Source organism: Saccopteryx bilineata, chromosome 1, assembly GCF_036850765.1.
Source record: "Saccopteryx bilineata isolate mSacBil1 chromosome 1, mSacBil1_pri_phased_curated, whole genome shotgun sequence".
NCBI lineage: Eukaryota > Metazoa > Chordata > Mammalia > Chiroptera > Emballonuridae > Saccopteryx > Saccopteryx bilineata.
Window position 1 is genome coordinate 211216221 of NC_089490.1, and position 14860 is coordinate 211231080.

A 14860-nucleotide genomic window follows, 5' to 3' on the forward strand; every position below is an offset into this window, starting at 1 on the left:
CTTGAGCGCGGGCTCATCTGGTTTGAGCAAGGCTCACCAGCTTGAGCGCAAGGTCACTGGCTCGAGCAGGGGGTCACTCCATCTGCTGTAGCCCCCCCCCCCCCCCCCCCGTCAAGGCACATATGAGAAATCAATCAATGAACAACTAAGGAACTGCAACGAAGAATTGATGTTTCTCATCTCCCTCCCTTCCTGTCTGTCTGTCCCTATCTGTCCCTCTCTCTGACTCTCACTCTCTGCCACAAAAAAAGAAAGATTTTTAAGAAATATATAAATAAATAAATAATAAAATTCTTCAGATTCTTCTTTAAGCTTGGAATCAGCCATTATGCATAGTAATAAACATTGTGATGAGTTGTATAAGAGCAAACCCATTAAGCAATTGTTGCTTATGCTGAAATCGCCAATTAATTTTACTCACAATATAATCCTTCAAATGTATGTACCTTTTCTCTAGGACTTTGGATGATCGTTTGGTGCATTTTATCTTGTTTCAATTAATGTCTTATATATGTGAACCATTGGCATAGAGAGTATGGTAAACAGCTGGTATACCTGTGTTGTTGCTGTCTTAGGTCGGCCCAGTTTTTAGTCCAGTAATTAAGAATATTCTGGTACCTTCACCTCTAACTTATTTTTGTTATTTTACAGAGTATGGTTTTTGAGACCTCTACAAAGAATGAAACAATAGCCCAGGAAGATAAAACCAGATTGCTAAAAGCTGCTTTTCTGCAATACTGCAGGTATAACGTGTTATTTAAATGGTCGCTTATTTTAATTCTGAGGACACGTATTTGACAAGCTACTTATTTGTCGACTGGCAGGAACAAATTGGGGGAATGATGCCAGTAAGGAGAAATATTTTTTTGAACTTTAGCACTTTTAACAAATTGTTATTCTGAACTTGATAGTCACAGGAGGGTTCTAGCTAGGCTGGGAAAACATGGTGCAGTATACCCTGTCCACTTAGTGGGAGGCGGTGCCCCAGTAAAAGTGGTGTCATGAGGACAGCTAGCAGGCATTCTTTTATATATATAATTTATTTTGGGTATGTTGTGTTTCTATTTTTATTTTTTTCAAGATTTTTTTTTTCTACAGAGACAGAGAGAGAGAGGGACAGATAGGGACAGACAGGAACGGAGAGAGATGAGAAGAATCAATCATAAGTTTTTTTTGCAACACCTTAGTAGTTCATTGATTGCTTTCTCATATGTGCCTTGACCGTGGGCCTTCAGCAGATGGAGTAACCCCTTGCTCGAGCCAGTGACCTTGGGTCCAAGCTGGTGAGCTTTGCTCAAGCCAGATGAGCCCGTGCTGAAGCTGGCAACCTCGGGGTCTCGAACCTGGGTCCTCTGAATCCCAGTCCAACGCTCTATCCACTGCGCCACCGCCTGGTCAGGCAGCAGGCATCTTTTATGTATAACGTCAAGACGAACACAGAGTTTTATGGTGTGATAATGGAATTAAGTTGGCATGTTGGTTGGGTTTTTGGTGTACAGAATCACCACAGAACTTAGTGGCTTGTTTAATATAGCTCATGATTCTGCAATCTGGGTGTTTTGGGTTGGGCCTAGATGACCCTTTTACTGGTCCCTTCTGTGGTCAGCTTCCAGCTCTACCAGCTAGACTTGTATTTTCATGGCTGTGTCTGGTCAACCCTTTCTGCTTTGTGTGGCTTCACCCCATCTGGCAGGCCCCCCAGTCTTCTTTACATCACACGGTTCTAGAAGTAGCATGAGACTAAGCCTCCATGCACTTGCTCTTGTCACTTTACTTGTCCTCTGATCACTCCGACCTATTTCAAAGAGTCTAATTCTTTATACTGGCGCACCCTCCCTTTAACTGGTGGTGTTTCTAAAAGGTATCCCTTGGAAGCTTTTGCCTCTTTCTCTTCCCTGGACAATCTCATTCCCTCTCATTGGCTTCAGTTCTCTGCTGAGATACAGGCACACTTGCTTGGGTGTGACCTGTGCTCTCTGTGCCACTGTCTGCCCTGCCCCTCACCCACTCCAGCCTCCCTGTACTTCCAGGAAGGTTCCCTGCCCCTGTGATGGTTTTGGTTTCCTCTCTGTTCTTCTCCATCGTAGTGTCTGTGTGACTTTTTGTTTAATCATCTGATTCCTCATGATACTATACTCTGTGAAGTCTTGGACTATGTTTTGTTTTTGTTTTTTCTTTACAGGGACAGAGAGAGAGGGATAGATAGGGACAGACAGACAGGAACGGAGAGAGATGAGAAGCACCAATCATCAGTTTTTCGTTGTGACACCTTAGTTGTTCATTGATTGCTTTCTCATATGTGCCTTGACCATGGGCCTTCAGCAGACCAAATAACCCCTTGCTTGAGCTAGCGACCTTGGGTCTAAGCTAGTGAGCATTTTTTATTTTGCTCAAGCCAGATGAGTCCGCACTCAAGCTGGCAACCTCAGGGTCTCGAACCTGGGTCCTTGGCATCCCAGTTTAATGCTTTATCCACTGCGCCACCACCTGATCAGGCTTGGATTATGGTTTGTTGTTTTTTTTTTACAGAGGCAGAGATAGACAGGGACAGACAGACAGGAACGGAGAGAGATGAGAAGCATCAATCATCAGTTTCTCGTTGCACGTTGCGACTTCTTAGTTGTTCGATTGCTTTCTCACATGTGCCTTGACCGTGGGCCTTTAACAGACCGAGTAACCCCCTGCTGGAGCCAGCAACCTTGGGTCCAAGCTGGTGAGCTCTTTGCTCAAGCCAGATGAGCCCGCGCTCAAGCTGGTGACCTCGGGGTCTTGAACCTGGGTTCTTCCGCATCCCAGTCCAACGCTCTATCCACTGCGCCACCACCTGGTCAGGCTGGACTATGTTTTAATGTCTTGTTTGTCATTCCATCTCCAGTGCATAGCATATTCTAAGTAGTCTTCATATATTTATTGAATTAGCGATTGCATAAGAGTTGTCCCTTTTAAATAAATGTTATTAAAAGTATTATAATTAACTTTGGGCTAAAATACAGGATTAATTTCACCATTAACTTTCGTAGTGAGCATTGAAAACGTTTTGCCTCCTTCCATACTTTTGTCTTCCAATTTATTACAGGAAAGATGTAAGTCATGCTCAAGTGACAGTTGATGAACTGTTTTCCTCTCACTCGAATTTGGATTCCGATTGTGAACTAGACAGAGCTGTTGCCCAGATCAGCGTGGACCTGGTGGATGACTACCCAGCCTCTGACCCACGGTGGGCCGAGTCTGTCCCTGAGGGTAAGAACATCCTCATTTTAATATTATGGAATGATCTGTTTTGAGAAGAGTTTTCTGGTTCTTTTGGTAAAGTGGCTCTCAAAACATATGTTTTTGGTTTCTTAAATAATATTAATTCAGTATTTTTAAAAAGGTTGCAACTTTTTTTTTTTAAGCCAAGCACTTTATTTTTTTTTTTTATTCATTCATTTTAGAGAAGAGAGAAAGAGACAGAGAGGGAGAGAGAGAGAGACAGAGAAGGGGGGAGGAGCAGGAAGCATCAACTCCCACATATACCTCTACCGGGCAAGCCCAAGGTTTCAAACCGGTGACCTCAGCATTCCAGGTCGACACTTGATCCACTGCACCATCACGGGTCAGGCCGGTTGCAACTTTTCTTATAGTAGATTTTGAGAAAGGCTCTGAACAGGTCTACACAACAGAATAGACACCGAGGGAACATTGAGGCAATCGACTTGTTTCTTTAGGAAGGTGATTGATTAGCTCTCCTTTGCTGCCTCAACATTTTATTTCTGAAAGGAAGGCGGTGTCATAGGCCCACTTATTAGCCCTCACACTAAGTGAATATTTTGCTGTAATTACTGTCATTGACTAATAGAAACTATACATTTCCCTAAGAGCTACAGTGAGCAAATCCCATAATGTGTAGCGTGGGCACATCATGTGTCTGTGCCTGCGGCCTTCCTGCCCCCCTGGAGACTGTCCTTGTGGCACTGCTGCTGCTGCTCTTGGCACTCCAAGGGTTCCCAGATACCGGGGGACTGCCTCAAACATCCATCTCTCTCCCTGGTTTCCTACTTAAACTTTTGGGTAATGTTACAAATAATTACATTGAAAGTTTGGTATTTTCCTTTCATATAGATTTTTGTTAACTTTTTGTTTTAATAGTAATTACTATATAGCTGGCATATTATGTATTTTAAGTTTTGTTTCTGTGGTTCAACAGAAGCACCTGGATTCAGCAACACGTCGCTGATTATCCTCCACCAGCTGGAGGACAAGATGAAAGCCCACACCTTCCTCATGGACTTCCTTCACCAGGTAAGCAGCCCAGTCGCTGTGAGCAGGCCCCAGGACACTGGGCTCTGTGGTGCCCTTGCGGGCACCCTCCAGGACAGCGGGAGAGCTGTTTGGTTGGGTGGGGCACGACTAGTGTTGCACATTTTCTTTTCTGGCTTAAAAGTAAATCCAGGGCTGTGTAGAGGCCTATTGCTCCAAGTATGAAAGCTGCATTGAAAATAAGGAAAAAGGCAGAAAAACAGTGTTTCAGCTTTTCTTATAGTGTCCTATGAGGTCCTGCCTTTTGCTCAAAGGTCCTGTGTGCTTTTATGTGAAACTCAGGTTTTCATGAGTTGTTTCTGTATTATTAGAAAAACAATGAAGAATAATAAGGGAATAAAAATAGGATTTTTATCTGTGGATTTTTGATTTAGAAATGCCATTAGAAGCAAATTCTCATTTAAAGTTTGTTTTTTTGAAGGGATATTCCCATTTATATGAGCCTAAACTAAACATTAGAAAATGTTTTTGCTGCTAGACAGAATTGTTGTGCAAAACCACTGATTACTGCCCTTAGTAGTGGCTCTTTAGACTGGACTGCTTCCTGTGGTCTTAGGGCAGTACTCCAAGGGCATGACTTAGAAGTTGTAGTCTTCTTAATATCTCATGTCAGATGTCATTTAATGTCACTTCCACAAAGTGACACTGTTCAAAGCAAGTCATAAGGCCAGGCCAGATGAAAGAAATTGAGAAATCAATTTTACTTTTTTTTTTTACAGAGACAGAGTCAGAGAGAAGGATAGACAGGGACAGACAGACAGGAACAGAAAGATGAGAAGCATCAATCATTGTTTTTCATTGCGACACCTTAGCTGTTCATTGATTGCTCTCTCAATATGTGCCTTGACTGTGGGGCTACAGCAGACCAAGTAACCCCTTGCTCGAGCCAGCAACCTTGGGTCCAAGCTGGTGAGCCTTGCGCAAACCAGATGAGCCCGCACTCAAGCTGGCGACCTCGGGGTCTCGAACCTGGGTCCTCCGTATCCCAGTCCGATGCTCTATCCACTGCGCTACCACCTGGTCAGGTTCAATTTTACTTCTTTTTGTTTGTTTGTTTTTACAGAGACAGAAAGAGAGTCAGAGAGAGGGATAGACAGGGACAGGAAGACAGGAACAGAGAGATGAGAAACATCAATCATTAGTTTTTTGTTGCTCATTGCAACGCCTTAGTAGTTCATTGACTGCTTTCTCATATGTGCCTTGACCGTGGGCCTTCAGCAGACTGAGTAACCCCTTGCTTGAGCCAGCAACCTTGGGTCCAAGCTGGTGAGCTTTTACTCAAACCAGATGAGCCCGCGCTCAAGCTGGCGACCTCGGGGTCTCGAACCTGGGTCTTCTGCATCCCAGTCCGACGCTCTATTCACTGAGCCACCACCTGGTCAGGCACAATTTTACTTTTTTGTTTGTTTAATTCTTTTTAGAGAGGAGAGGGAGAGACAGAGAGAGAGAGAGAGAGAAGGGGGGGAGGAGCTGGAAGCATCAACTCCCATATGTGCCTTGACCAGGCAAGCACAGGGTTTCAAACTGGTGACCTCAGCATTTCCAGGTCGACGTTTTATCCACTGCGCCACCACAGGTCAGGCCAATTTTACTTCTTAATGGAAGGAGTGGCAGAGTCACGCAGAAGGGTGTACATTCTGGAAGGGGGGAAGTCCGTGACCCTGAAGTGCCATACTGGGGACACTGATTGATCACCGGTGAGAAGGCCCTGGAATGAGCACTGTGGCAGTTGTTGGTAGTAAAGTTCATTGTAAGGTCATGATCTAAAGATCCCATTTGGCTACACCTTTGTGTTACTTTTTAATATTTAGAGCTTATTTCACTGAGGGAGTTACATTAATAATCAGGAACTAAGTCTCTCCTGCTGCTGCCGCCACACTACACAGCAGCAGGGCTGTGCTTCACTCTGGAGGGAGAAGGGGACTGTCCCTGCTGCAGGACAGTGTCGTGCCTCTGGACTCTGGTGGTGAGGGCAGTGGTGTCCTCACAGTCCGCAGAAGTGGGGCAGGGGCTTCACGTGCTCCTCCTCACCATACGGAAGAGCGATGTGCATGCGTGGCCTGCTTTGCTGGCCACTGGGCCCTCGGCTGATGAAGCGGCAGCTGGGGCCCTCACATAGAAGTGCCCCTGTGGTGTCTGAGGGAGCCAGGCAGCTGATTCAAAGCAGGAAAAAACGTGTACCTCTTTATCAAAATAACCATGAGCAGTTTGAACAAATTAAGACAGGTTGATTCATCGAAATATTCCATAGTCATTAAAACTAACAAGGAATATGTAAATGATTATGAAAAAATAGGATGCTATCAACACAAGGAATGGAACAATATATATAGTGACTCCACTTGTGTTAAAAAGATAACTTCAAGAGCCCTGGCCGGTTGGCTCAGCGGTAGCGTCGGCCTAGCGTGCGGAGGACCCGGGTTTGATTCCCGGCCAGGGCACACAGGAGAAGCGCCCATTTGCTTCTCCACCCCTCCGCCGCGCTTTCCTCTCTGTCTCTCTCGTCCCCTCCCGCAGCCAAGGCTCCATTGGAGCAAAGATGGCCCGGGCGCTGGGGATGGCTCTGTGGCCTCTACCCCAGGCGCTAGAGTGGCTCTGGTCGCAACATGGCGACGCCCAGGATGGGCAGAGCATTGTCCCCTGGTGGGCAGAGCGTTGCCCCTGGTGGGCGTGCCGGGTGGATCCCGGTCGGGCGCATGCGGGAGTCTGTCTGACTGTCTCTCCCTGTTTCCAGCTTCAGAAAAAATGGAAAAAAAAAAAAAAAGATAACTTCAGCATACAAATGCATTTATAGCATATAGAGTTATGAAGGAAACAACCACAGTTACTGTAGGGAGAATGGGCTGGGGCCTAGAGACTCACTCCTCTGTACCATTAAATTTTCTAACCGTGCACATGTGTTACACATGTCAGTAGGCATGCTCTGGGGATTTGGATAATTTTTGTTTTTGTTTTATCTTATTTTTATTAATTTTAATGCAGTGACATTGATAAATCAGGGTACATATGTTCCAAGAAAACATCTCCAGATTATTTTGACCTTTGATTATGCTGCATACCCCTCACCCAAAGTCAAATCGTCCTCTGTCACCATCTATCTGGGTTTTTTTGTGCCCCTACCCTCGCCCCTCCCCCTACTTCTCCTTCCTCGCCCCCTACCCTCCCCCCGCCCCACCCCTCCACCCCACTCCTTGTTACCATCACATTCTTGTCCATGTCTCTGAGTCTCATTTTTATGTCCCATATATGCATGGGTTCCTATAGTTCTTAGTTTTTTCTGATTTACTTATTTCACTCCGTATAATGTTTATCAAGGTCTATCCATGTTATTGTAAATGATCCAATGTCATCATTTCTTAAGGCTGAGTAGTATTCCATAGTATATATGTACCAAAGCTTTTTAATCCACTCGTCCTCTGACGGACACTTGGGCTCTTTCCAGATGTTTGCTATTGTGAACAATGCTGCTATAAACATGGGGGTGTATTTCTCCTTCTGGAACTGTTCTATGGTGTTTTTGGGGTATATTCCTAAAAGTGGGATGGCTGGGTCAAAAGGCAGTTCGATTTTCAGTTTTTTGAGAAATCTCCATACTGTTTTCCACAGAGGCTGCACCAGTCTGCATTCCCACCAGCAGTGTAGGAGGGTTCCCTTTTCTCCACATCCTCGCCAGCACTTATTCTGTGTTGTTTTGTTGATGAGCGCCATTCTGACCAGTGTGAGGTGATATCTCACCGTGGTTTTAATTTGCATTTCTCTAATGATTATTGATGTTGAGCATTTTTTCATATGCCTATTGGCCATCTGTATATCCTCTTTGGAGAAGTGTCTATTCATTTCTTTTGCCCATTTTTTGATTGGAATGTTTGTCTTTCTGGTGTTGAGATTTACAAGTTCTTTATAAATTTTTGTTATTAACCCCTTATCAGATGTACTGTCAAATATGTTCTCCCATTGTGTAGTTTGTCTTTTTATTCTGTTCTTATTGTCTTTGGCTGTGCAAAAGCTTTTTAGTTTGATATAGTCCCATTTGTTTATCCTGTCTTTTATTTCCCTTGCCCGTGGAGATAAATAAGTAAATATAAATATTGCTGTGAGAGATGTCAGAGAGCTTACTGCCTATGTTTTCTTCTAAGATGCTTATGGTTTTACACCTTAGATTTAAGTCTTTTATCCATTTTGAGTTGATTTTTGTGAATGGTGTAAGTTGGTGGTCTAGTTTCATTTTTTTGCAGGTAGCTGTCCAATTTTCCCAACACCATTTGTTGAAGAGGCTGTCTTTACTCCATTGTATTTTCTTACCTCCTTTGTCAAATATCAGTTGTCCATAGAGCTGTGGGTTTATTTCTGGGTTCTCCGTTCAGGCATATGTGCCTGATCTTATGCCAGTACCAGGCTGTTTTGAGTAAAATGGCCTTGTAGTATAACTTGATATCAGGAAGTGTGATACCTCCCCCTTTATTCTTCTTTTTTAAGATTGCTGAGGCTATTCGTGTTCTCTTTTGGTTCCATATAAATTTTTGGAATATGTGATCTATATCTTTAAAGTATGTCATTGGTATTTTAATTGGTATTCCATTGAATTTATGTTACTTTGGGTAATATAGACATTTTAATGATGTTTATTCTTCCTAACCATGAGCACGGTATATGCTTCCACTTGTTTGTATCTTCCTTGATTTCTTTTATCAATGTCTTATAATTTTCTGAGTACAAGTCTTTAGTCTCCTTGGTTAAGTTTATTCCTAGATATTTTATTTTTTTGGTTGTAATAGTGAAGGATTGTTTCCTTAATTTCTCTTTCTGACTGTTCATTGTTGGTGTATAAAAATGCCTCTGATTTCTGAGTATTAATTTTATATCCTGCTACCTTGCTGAATTCATTTATCAGGTCCAGTAGTTTTTTGACTGAGACTTTAGGGTTTTCTATATACAATATCATATCATCTGCAAATAATGATAGCTTTACTTCTTCTTTTCCAACTTGAATGTCTTTTATTTCTTCTTCTTGTCTGATTGCTGTTGCTAGGACTTCCAGGACTATGTTGAATAAGAGTGGTGAAAGGGGGCACCCCTGCTTGTTCCTGATCTTAAGGGGATTGGTTTTAATTTTTGCCCATTGAGTATGATGTTGGCTGTGTGTTTCTCATAGACGGCCTTTATCATGTTGAGGTATGTTCCCTGTATTCCCACTTTGTTGAGGGTTTTGATCATGAATGGGTGCTGGATTTTATCAAATGCTTTTTCTGCATCTATTGAAATTATCGTGTGATTTTTCTCCTTCCTTTTGTTTATGTGATGAATAACATTGATAGATTTGCAAATATTGTACCAGCCTTGCCTCCCCAGAATAAATCCGACTTGATCATGGTGTATGATTTTTTCCATATATTGTTGGATCCGGTTTGCTAATATTTTGTTGAGGATTTTAGCATCTATATTCATCAGGGATATTGGCCTATAATTTTCTTTCTTTGTGTTGTCTTTGCCTGGTTTTGGAATCAGAATTATGCTCGCCTCATAAAAGGAGCTTGGAAGTCTTCCTTCCTTTTGAATTTTTTGAAATAGTTTGAGAGGGATAATAGTTAGTTTTTCTTTGAATATTTGGTAGAATTCACTTGTGAAGCCATCGGGCCCAGACTTTTCTTTGTTGGGAGTTTTTTTATAACTGTTTAGATCTCATGTGGTGTAGTTGGTCTGTTTAGGTTTTCTGATTCTTCCAGATTGGTTTTTGGAAGATTGTATTTTCACGAAATTTGTCCATTTCATCTAGGTTGTCTAGTTTTTTGACATACAGTTCTTCATAATATTTTCTTACAATATTTTGTATTTCTGTTGTGTCAGTTATTTCTCCCCTCTCACTTCTAATTTTGTTTGAGTCCTCTCTCTCTTTTTCTTGGTGAGTCTAGTTAAAGGTTCATCAATCTTGTTTACCTTTTCAAAGAACCAGCTCCTAGTTTCATTGATCCTCTGTATTGTTTCTTTAGTCTCTATGTCATTTATTTCTGCTCTGATCTTTATTATTTCCTTCCTTCTACTACCTCTGGGCTTTACTTGCTGTTCTTTTTCTAGTTCTTTTAGATGCAGGAGTAAGTTGTTTATTTGAGCTTTCTCTAGCTTCTTAAAGTGTGCCTGTAGTGCTATGAACTTCCCTCTCAGTACTACTTTCGCTGTGTTCCATAAGTTTTGAGTTGTTGTATGCTCATTATCATTCGTTTCTAGGAATTTTTTTTTAATTCATTTTTAGAGAGGAGAGAGAGGGAGAGAGAGGAGAGAGAAGGGGGGAGGAGCTGGAAGCATCAACTCCCATATGTGCCTTGACCAGGCAAGCACAGGGTTTCGAACCGGCGACCTCAGCATTTCCAGGTCGACGCTTTATCCACTGCGCCACCACAGGTCAGGCTCTAGGAATTTTTTTATTTCTTCTTTGATCTCATTCTTAGTCAATTCGTTATTTAACAACCTACTATTTAGTTTCCATGTGTTTGAGAATTTTTGAGCTTTTCTGTTGTGGTTGATTTCTAGTTTCATGTTATTGTGATCAGAGAAAGTATTTGATATGATTTCAATCTTCTTAAATTTGTTGAGACCACTTTTGTGCCCTAACATGTGGTCTATCCTAGAGAATGTACCATGAGCACTTGAAAAGAATGTATATTCTGCTGCTTTAGGGTGAAAGGTTCTGAAGATATCTATTAAATCAACTTGATCTAGTAGTGTGTCCTTTAAGTCTGCTGTTTCTTAATTAATTTTCTTTCTTGAGGATCTATCTGTTGATGTTAGTGGGGTATTAAAATCCCCTACTATTATAGTATTGCTGTTGATCTCGCTCTTTATATCCATCAAAGTCTGCTTTATATATTTAGGTGCTCCTATATTAGGTGCATAGATATTTATAATAGTTATTTCTTCCTGTTGGATTGCTCCCCTTATCATTATATAGTGGCCTTATTTATCTCTTACTATATTCTTTGTTTTAAAGTCCATTTTGTCTGATACAAGTATTGCTACTGCAGCTTTTTTTTATTTCCATTTGCATGAAATATTTTTTTCCATCCATTTAGACAGCATATGTATGGGTCCTGTTTTCTTATCCATGCCACTACCCTATATCCTTTGATTGGATCATTTAATCCATTTACATTTAATGTTATTATTGATATGTAGTTGTTTATTGCCATGTTATTCTTTAAAGCTATATTCCTCTTTTGCTATATTCTTTTCCACCTTGATCTGTTTACACCATGCCCCTTAACATTTCCTGCAGCATTGGTTTGGTTGTAATGAATTCCTTGAGTTTTTTTGTCTGGGAAACTTTTTATTTCTCCTTCAATTTTAAATGATAGCCTTGCTGGATAAAGTCTTGGTTGTAGGTTCTTGTTCTGCATTACTTTGAATATTTCTTGCCATTCCCTTCTGGCTTCAATTGTTTCTGTTCAGAAGTATGATGTCATCCTTATGGGGGCTCCTTTGTAGGTGATAGCCTCTTTTTCTCTCACAGCTTTTAATATTTTCTCTTTATCACTTAGCTTTGGTATTTTAATTATGACGTGTCTCGGTGTAGGTTTCTTTGGGTTTCTGTTTAGTGGAGTTCTCTGTGCTTCTTGAATTTGTGAGAGTTTCTCCTGCATTAATTTAGGGAAGTTTTCAGCTGTGATATGATTGAACAAAGCCTCTATCCCTTGTTCTTTCTTTTCTTCTTCAGGAACCGCTATGATGCAGATGTTATTTCTCTTCATGTTGTCATAGAGCTCTCTAAGAGTTTCCTCAGACTTTTTGAGTCTCTTTTCTTTTTTCTTCTCTACTTTCATACCTTCATTCCAGTTGTCCTCCAGCTCGCTGATTCGATCCTCAGCTCTATCCAAGCTGTTTTTTATTCCTTCCATTGTGATCTTCATTTCAGATATTGTATTTGTCATCTCCGACTGATTCTTTCTTAATATTTCCATATCCTTTTTTATACTTGCTATTTCTTTATTTAGGTGTGATGACCATCCTTTGTTGTTCTAAGATCCCTAAGCATCCTTACAATCATTATTTTAAACTCCGCATCCGGAAGTTTGATTATTTCCATATCACTCAGTTCATCTTCTGAAGGTTTCTCTTGTGGTTTCATTTGGATTGCACTTCTTTGTCTTCTCATTGTGTCTGTGTGTTTGGGTGTTTTCTTTGTAGAGCTGGTTGAATCTAGGCTTGGTGTTGTCTGCCTCCAGTTTTCACTTGTGTTGTTTCTAGGTCTTGGGTTGGCATTAGCTATTATTTCTAAGTCTTGATTTATTTGTTTTCTTAACAGGTGATTTTCTTGTTTGCTGATCTCAGCAGGGGGCTTATTTCAAACTGTATCCAGTAATGCAGTGGTTGTAACCTGAGACTCTGAAGTCCTCTTCTGCCAGTTAATCTCTCTGGGGGCGGGTTGCTTTCTCCCCTTCAGTAAGGAGAGGTGTATCTCATCTCCATGGAGACCTGAGTTACTGCCCCTCCTCCCTACTTCTTGTTTTCAGCTGTGTCTTGTTGCGCTGATTGGAGCTGGAGAATTGTCTGTATCTCTGTGACCTGGAAGTACTTTTGTATTTTGCTTTCTGGAAGGATCAGCCCCTTCCCCAGTTACGGCCGCCTCCAGCACTGAATCAGTCAGGTTTTCATGTCATCACTTATATTTCTCTCCTCCTCACTATTGTCTCTCTGTCTCTCTCTCCTTTCTTTTTGGAAGACAAGCGGGCCCTTTCAACACACCTCATTCCCTGGTCACCAGGCAAGTGGCTATGAGCAGTATTTACTGCTCTTTTCCTTGGAGTGAGAGCCCAGCCTCAACCCCCCCCCCCCCATTCCTGTAAGCAGGGGAGATTCATGCGCTCCCTACCAGGTTTGTTGTGGTTTCTTCTTTGCTCCTTGGTTTTTGAAAGCTGTTCTTGTAGTCCAGATTTGGTTTTTCACAGATTGTTCATAAATTAGTTTATAATCCAGTTTGGTGGTGTGAGCCTGGAGTCTATGCATCTGCCTACTCCGCTGCCATCTTCAGGTCTCTCTTGGATAATTTTTGTTTTCTTCGTTTAAAATAAATTTCAATATATTAAAAAATCAATTCAATTATTAATGAAATGGATTATACTGAAAATGTGAGTTTTTATTATTTATGTCTGTCTCTTGGCTTCTTAATAGTTAAGGTTATTGTAATGCTTTATCAAATAAAAAACTTACGAAAACACCTAGAACCTAGTAACATACTATATATGGGCACCAAGAAAATCAGAGGTAAGAGATGCAAAGGATTAAAGACTGTCCCAGCCACACACTGCTCTGGCTTTAGGGTTCTGGCAATCAGTCAATATTCCACACAGGTTTGAAATCTAGGGAAGTTAATGGATGCATATAGGACAGAGCAATTTTTCGTTCTGATAACCATACATAGTAATTTGAGGAGTAAGATGGGTAGAGACAATGTTAATGGACAGAAACTTTGGATAAGCCTAATCTTAGAGCTGCTGTGTCTACCTTTCTTACAGATGTTAGTGGCCCTGGCTGAATTGTGTATGTGTTAGAAATACCCCGAAGGAGAGACAGCTAGAGACAACTTTCTGGGGAGAGCTAGGGCAGTGGCTGTATACCCTGCGTACTTCTGGTAGAAGTGTGACTACATTATTTGTGTTTTGATGTAAATGCTTTTCAAGTATATGTGTGTGCTTGTCTTTCACCAGGTTGGTTTATTTGAACGTCTGCGTACTTTTCCAGTAAGAGGGATGTTCATGGCAACTCGACTATTGCTCTGTGAGCATGCAGAGAAGTTGTCAGCTGCTATTGTTCTCAAGAACTACCATTCACGGCTGTCTGACCTCGTGAACACAGCGATATTGATTGCTTTAAACAAAAGGGACTGTGACATCCCATCCAGCCTGACCCCTGCAGACATCTTTTTTAGAGAGGTAAGACAAGCCCTCTTTCTTCCCATAATGTGGCACGTGGGGCTGTGTCATTTACATACTGATCATGCCCCAGGCAGGGAAAAGATGGAAGACGAAAGAGCTTGTTGGAATTTTAAATAGAGGACTCTGCATTTTCTAGGTAAATTATCACTGAAAATATATCACTCATTTCTCACTTTCCCAGTGCTTGTAGAACTGACTAAGAAGTCCTTACCCTGTGCTGGATGTTGCCCTCTGTCTCCAGATCCACTTTGACTCCTTCCCAGGGGGCGTCTTTGCCTGCGGTCCCCTCCCTGAGGCACCCTCAGAGTTGGGAGTGGGTGCTCCCCCAGCTTCCTTCCTTGCCTGCACTGTCCCTTAGGGATCATGGCTCCTATCTGTCTGCTTTCTCTGCATTTCTAGTAACTGCTTCCGCCTGGTTCCCCTTCAGGCCTGGGCTTCATTGTGACTCGTCTGTTGCTAGCCCTATGTGCTACATTTGTAACCTTTATTCAAAGGTGGCATTGAGCGCTGTTGGCTGTAATAAGTATTTCAGCTACAGTCATCACTTGGTATCTATGTAGGGGACTGATTCCAGACACCTCTACCCCCATACTAAAATCTGCAGATGCTGATGTTCCTTATATAAAATGGCAGGCAGA

The 14860-nt window shown here is 41.9% G+C and overlaps 1 protein-coding gene and 1 long non-coding RNA gene across 3 annotated transcripts in view; one reads left to right on the forward strand and one right to left on the reverse strand.

Moving 5' to 3' along the window:
• Positions 1 to 14860, reverse strand: part of LOC136308019 (uncharacterized) — a 172941-nt gene that overhangs the window by 87453 nt on the left and 70628 nt on the right. The gene's annotated exons all lie outside the window — the stretch shown is intronic.
• The window catches only part of NUP133 (nucleoporin 133), a 61085-nt gene that overhangs the window by 21695 nt on the left and 24530 nt on the right, over positions 1 to 14860 (forward strand). For both annotated transcript variants that reach the window (XR_010726020.1, XM_066234926.1), the window contains exons 12-15: positions 652 to 743; positions 3077 to 3240; positions 4187 to 4281; positions 13995 to 14219. Coding sequence is in view for 1 of the 2 variants with exons in the window: in XM_066234926.1 (XP_066091023.1) it covers positions 652 to 743; positions 3077 to 3240; positions 4187 to 4281; positions 13995 to 14219 (576 nt within the window). In the remaining variant the exon portion in view is untranslated. The remainder of the gene's footprint in view (positions 1 to 651; positions 744 to 3076; positions 3241 to 4186; positions 4282 to 13994; positions 14220 to 14860) is intronic.